This window comes from Corvus brachyrhynchos, unplaced genomic scaffold (assembly GCF_000691975.1).
Source record: "Corvus brachyrhynchos isolate BGI_N302 unplaced genomic scaffold, ASM69197v1 scaffold10, whole genome shotgun sequence".
Taxonomy (NCBI): domain Eukaryota; kingdom Metazoa; phylum Chordata; class Aves; order Passeriformes; family Corvidae; genus Corvus; species Corvus brachyrhynchos.
The window spans coordinates 6,864,285-6,870,491 of NW_008236180.1; the positions used below are offsets into that span (position 1 = coordinate 6,864,285).

The 6,207-nt window shown below is 42.8% G+C and overlaps 1 protein-coding gene across 1 annotated transcript in view; it reads right to left on the reverse strand.

Moving 5' to 3' along the window:
* Positions 1–917: 917 nt before the first annotated feature.
* The window catches only part of CDH26 (cadherin 26), an 11,301-nt gene continuing 6,011 nt past the window's right edge, over positions 918–6,207 (reverse strand). Inside the window, exons 8-16 of the mRNA XM_017735836.1 lie at positions 6,070–6,207; positions 5,619–5,887; positions 5,311–5,453; positions 4,842–5,075; positions 4,093–4,320; positions 3,384–3,508; positions 2,890–2,964; positions 2,535–2,618; positions 918–1,980 (exon numbers count right to left, since the gene is read on the reverse strand). The exon at positions 6,070–6,207 is cut by the window's right edge and continues 36 nt beyond it. Of these exons, the coding sequence (XP_017591325.1) occupies positions 1,789–1,980; positions 2,535–2,618; positions 2,890–2,964; positions 3,384–3,508; positions 4,093–4,320; positions 4,842–5,075; positions 5,311–5,453; positions 5,619–5,887; positions 6,070–6,207 (1,488 nt within the window). The 3' untranslated portion in view covers positions 918–1,788. The remainder of the gene's footprint in view (positions 1,981–2,534; positions 2,619–2,889; positions 2,965–3,383; positions 3,509–4,092; positions 4,321–4,841; positions 5,076–5,310; positions 5,454–5,618; positions 5,888–6,069) is intronic.

Consider the following 6,207-nt stretch of genomic DNA (forward strand, 5'->3'; position numbering starts at 1 on the left):
TTCAGCCTAAATTTCTGCTCTTTTAAGTGTGAACACTGCATCTTTATCTCACAATGGTGCTGGGAAGCTGTATTAGCTTAGTGTGTGCAGGTCTTCAAATCCTTGAAGACACTGAAATACTGAATGTTACCACCTGTGTGGGCACAGGGTGTACAGTTGTGAGAACCTTCAGGGAACATTCTCATTTCCCAAGAAATAGGTTTTCAATAAAACAGTTCTTTTTCTCCCATGCAAGAGAGAGAGAACTTTACCAACATTAGCAACCATGGGTCTGATCACATCTCACGTTTGGGTGACTGCAGGCATGCTGTGCTCCAAACCCAACAGGAGTTTACTCAAGCAATAAACACACAGAACCACGTCCGTGATTATTTTCAGTCTTGCGTAATTTTCAGAAGAAATAGCAAAACACAGCATAACTCTAATCTTACCAATATGGTTATCACCTGCAATAAAAATGTCACCTCAGTTACTAGCAGTGCTGCTAAGTCACTGGCCTGCCTTGAAGACTTCCATCTGGAGTTATAAATTAAAGACAGTTTATTACAGGAGTGATTTATTGTGTAAACAGATCTTGCTGCTGGCATTTAGGAACACGTAGCTGCCTGCCACTCAGCCAAATTCTTTTATCACACTTGACTGAAGTTCCCAGCCTTGAATTATTAGTTAATAATATTGGAGCAAAAGCATAATTTATTGTTTAAGTAAACTTTGAAACACAAAAACAGTGGCTTAGCTCCCAGACTTAGTGCTTTCCGTAGGCAAAACATTTTTCTTTCAGCACAGGATTTTAATAGAGCAGGAGGAAGATTTGTAACTAATTGTAACACTTCCTGCGTGTATAACCTACCTGATGGCAGAACACAATCTCCTGAGCTGCTCTTCCCTCAAGACCCACAGCCTTCATGCCATAACTGAGCATAGGTCAGTCACACACAGGCAGACATGTCCAAACCTCCAAATGTAAAAGTAACATCCGTGCTTTCCTAATAGGGAAATTTGATACTGTCCCTTCTTTATCATTTCATCTGTTTCATCAACAGTGCTTGAGGGAACCCACGAATTTCCCCCTCAGAGGCACTTGTGGCTAATTTAGAGCAGGTAGTTACTTCACTGAAAGGAATAACCTTGTCTGACAACAATTTCTCAGCATTTAGGGTATTTACAGCAGTGTTGTGATACCAACAGCCAGCAGATGCCAGCACAGCACACAAGCACCAAAAGTGCCTCTTTCATGCTTAAAGGAAGGATGGTGCATGCCTGTCCCAAGTGTGTGGACCCAGAGGAGAAGTGAACTTTCTCTTCGATGTTTCAGTGTCATATATAAAGGATATAAAGTTAATGTTGGATTTAAAGAGACCACTTACTGGAGAAAGGACCATACACTGGTCTAGCAGGTAACTGAATTGTCTCTTCAAAGCTGACTTATTTCCCTATGGAACTCTGCCTGGAATTTCAGGCCTAGTAGATCTGGGGTTTTTTTTCCTTTGCATAATGAATTGAGGATTCTTAATATCAGATCTTTTATTTGTGTCAGTGTGCACAAATATGCCACAATCCCTCCATCACCTCTGCACAGTAGAGTGGACCTTCCAGACATGCCAGGTCCTTGGCTGCCCACATGCAAACAGGTCAGGCAGGAAGAATGAAAGGCCAGGTACTCATGGTGCAAACACTGCAACGCTTCCAAGTACAGATAGTCCTTTTTTTCTGAAACTGTCAGTGCTCCTGCCAGAAGCCTTTGCAACACCACAGTCACAGCTTTCTGACATTATTGAATGATGGAGATCACTTCTGACAGATTTCTTCCAGAGCAGAAAACATTGGTCCCAGAGTGTTCAAAAAATCAGCAGGCAAGTCCTCACTGCCAATGGAGATGGAGCAGGGGGAGTTATTGGGTTCTAGTTCCCCTTCCTCAGTGAATCTGCAAGGTTCACAGAGGTCCCCGTAATCTTCCAGCGTGCTTTGGTAATACACTTTCTAGAGAAGGCAAGAAACAAGGCAAGTCAGCACAAAAGCTCCTTCTGCCCTTTTGAAAATTAAAGGAAATTTTGGCATGCAAATTAGGCAGGAATTTACAGGGAAGGATATGAGTCTTTGTCTGACAAGGAAAAGTTCTACAGAAACTTCCAGCTGCACAAGCTCCAGAGCCTGAACTTTCCCCAGGGTACAAATGAGGCACAAAAGGGAGTTTGTTCTCTCCTGGACCAGAGTTGGCAAGTGACCCTGGCTGGTAGGGCCTGCAGTCTGGCCAAGGAGGCCAAAGGACAGGACTGTAAACATGCAGAGATCAGATAGGGCATGGCCAGAGGAATTAGAATTTCCCTGACAGCACAGAAGTGTAAGAGCAGGTGACAAGACTTTAACCCTGCTTAGGCACAGAAAGCATTTTAGCCCCACTTCTCTCACCTGAAGGGCAATTCAGTCTAAGAAAAAAGGTATTTTCAACAAAGTCTTGAATGTTTTCCCATAAAATATATCCCTTGCTTTCAATTGCAGTGCTTCTGAGATGAGGAGTTGCACTCATTTCTTACCTGAGCCAGTGTTTTGTCCACTATCTCCATGAAGCAATCCAGGTGTCTTTCTTGGGATGACCCATAACCAGTGAAATGGCCATTCTGGAAGACAAGCACAGCATCTCAGGTTTGACCAGCATAAAGTCACCTTCTGACATTTCTTTCACTCACAAATAGCTCCAACTATCTTTCTCTCTGATACATCCATTTCTTTTATTCTGCCTTCTCCAGTTACTCCAACAAGTGATAGTTATTTTCTAATTGAATGATATTGCATTATTCTTCCCACTACTATTAATACCAGACCTAATTCTTGGGCTACCACTTCCCTTGGTATAGAAAAGTACATTTTCATCAAGAACCAGGCAGTTACCTCAGCAATCACTTCTTTTCCAGCTTCCACAGACACAGGTGGTAGAGTAGCACCATGTGTAATAGCCAGCCCAGCCTGCACACAGGGAGAGGGATGGTGTTAATAAGGAACTGAACCAAGTGTGAAGGATCACACCTCTGCAGATTATTCCATTTTCCATTTTCATTTGCTTCCTTGTTGCACACACCAGGATGTGTGTGTAGTAGAGTGACAAGAGGTGCTATGCTTCCTCACCTGTCGGATTCACCAGCAGGATGAGGCACCTGGGAAGGTCCTGCTGATACTGAAGAAGGGTAGGAGTGGTAACAGTCTGTCACCAGAGTGGCATTATCCAGCCCATGCAGAGCACAGCTCCCCAGACAGGCTTAGTGCCAAAAAAAGCTTTATTTTGCTCAATACCAAAACCAGAGGAAACATAACTAAAGAGATGATTAGTAGCACATTCAGCTACACTTCACTGGTGGGGTAGTGTCGATATATTCTGTTACACTCACCTCAGAAAAAGAGCTTCTGCTCTCTTCATTGTAGTTGATTAAAGTCTGTTCACCTTCCTGGGGTGGAGTAATGGCTTTGCTTTTAGTCCCTGACCTGTAACACTGGCAAAGCACAATGCTGGAGACTGTAGAGGAGAAAGGGAAAGGAGAAATTGGCACTGGGAATAGATGTGTTTGGCTCAATACAGTGGTGGGAGAGGTTCCCAGCCCAATTCCAAAGGAGCTCTCTTGGGAAACCCCAGCAGTGCAGCTGTACAGATGGAATTCTTGGTTGGAGTGGTGAGACTGAGCAGGCAGACAGGACAGATCATGCACAGGTAACCAGAGAAACAGTGCTCAGATAATGTATTGATTTTTCTTCAGATAAGGAATCAGCAGTTCTTCTCTCCAACATTAACCAACATGAGCTGGTACAGAGGAACCAGCTCCAGAACAAGGGTAACCCTATGGGAGAATTTCATTACTTTCAGATTGCCAGGACACAGTAAATGTCAAAAAAAGTCAAGTATTTGGTTGTATTCAATGCAAATAAAAATATTTGCTATGTTCTACTAGAGTTTAGCTTAATGACAATTTACATTTTCCAGTCATCATCTAGATGGAAAACAATCATGATTTTAATAGATTTGAGCTCATCAGCTGCAATTGCAGTGAGACCCAGTGGGCAGATGCCAGAGAACCTGCATGTCCAACTTAGGAGTTTGCTTACCCAGTAGTAATAACAAAGCCATCAGTATTATCGCAATGGCACCGCTTCCAAGTCCCACTGCTGCTTGTAGAACTGGTGAATGTTTACATGTGTGTCCATCTGGGCAAAAGCAGAGCTTGATGTTTTGGTTCTGCCTTGTCGAAAATCCTTGCCTGTCCTGAATAATGATGGGCACCAAGTAGCTGCCTTGTGGGAGGCTTCTTAACATCAGAAGTTCAACTGACTGCCCTAAAAACACAAGTGAATCATTTCAAGACTCACAGAAAGAAGTCTAATATTCTACAGTCCCTTGTGTTGATAAAGGAAGCTCATTTGCACCCCAGTTTCAAATACTTTTTCCAGCCTTAATGCACCATAGCAAATAGGATTAAATTACATCCCACTTCATCACCTCTCTGAGCCTTCTGGACAGAGATCTGTCCCAGCCTGACTGCACACTGGCACAGCTCCCTGATAACCTCTGGAATTCCTTAGGCACTTAATCAAATGAAGAAGTGGTTCCTCAGCTGCATTATCCCCCTTTCTGCAGCCTGACCACATTGCTGCTGGTCCTGCCCTCCGCAGAGATGAGGAGCAATGTCACTTTTTACAAACTGCCATAACTTCATATTTTGAAGGCTGTTCTTTCCCATCATTTCAGTCTCACTGAGACTCATCAGTAACAAACCATAAAGGTAAGAGACAGTGAAATAACCAGAGGGCCCACAACTGACAATAAACTCAGGAAGAACACAAAAGGAAGAACTCACCAAAGTTCCTTCCTAATGTCCAGTTACGCTTCACATCTTCAGAGTCCTCAGCCAGCTCAAATGTAAATGGCCCCAAACGTGAATGGGCCAGAGCAGGCTTGGCTTCTATAACGAGAGGTGTCCCTTCTTGTTTGTCACACATGTCTAAAGAAGCAGCCACCAATGATGGCATATGATCATTAATGTCAGACAAGTAAAGCAGGATGGTTCCAGTGCCAGTCTGTGGTGGAACGCCTGGGTAGGAGCAAAAGAAACAGAAAAACACAACAGGGTATTGGCAAGTGCCAGTCCATTGGCAGGATCTACCTGGTTTATCCTACCAGTCACACATAGCACAAGGTATGAACATTAGGGTGTTTTATTATCCATTAACCACTTAGATCCTTAGTCTTGCTATCTTTTTATGTTCAACATGCACCTCATCTCACAGTCCAAACACTGCTTGAATATTCTCTGACTGGCTGCTTACCACGATCAGTAGCATGAACAATAATGGTGTACAGGCTGTTGTTCAAAAAAGGGGATTCTTGATCAAATTCTTTTGCCACAGTAAGAACACCAGAGTTCTCATCCACATTCAGCCAACCATCTGGGTCATGGGCTAGTTCATATCTGAAAAAGAAAGGGAAAAATTACAAATTATTATTTTAAATGGATTTTGGGTACCAAACTACACTTGCAAACCTCTTTACATTCCTAAGCTATTATATAATAGCTATATAATATATAAATATATATTCCTATTCTTATTCTGAGAGTTGGAACATCTCCACTTACTTTATCTTATTTGGCACATCATCTGGATATGTGGCAGGGTACTTTCTAAATACCCTCCCAGGCTTCATTGAATCTTCCTTTTGGACAATAAGGATAGGAGGATGAAACCTTGGGGCACGTTGTGACTGTAAGACCTTGATGTTCACAGCTGTGTTTGTGGTTTCCAGATTAGAGATCATCACAATGCCATTTTTACACCAGAAGAAAGGTTCTTCATTTGCTACAGAAATGACAAGTCTCATCTCAGAGTCACCTTCATAGCTGAGAGGCTGAAAACCCAAGACAAAAACAGTTAAATTAGCAGTTATGACCTTTGTTTTGGCAGTCACCTCTGTTACCTGGAGCACAGGTGAGATGAGTTTACCAAGTCAGCTGACTCTGATTTTCACAATAAGACAGGCCACTTGACACATTGTCATGCCCAGCTTATCTATTGCTGTTATCTCCTCACCTTGATAACACTCAGAATGCCTTCATTTGTGGCTGGATCTGTCTTAATGGTGAACTGCTCCTTCTCATTGCCCTTTACTATTCTGTATTTTGCTCTCCACGCTGGAGTGTTGGGAGAATCTTTATCTTCCACTTGGAG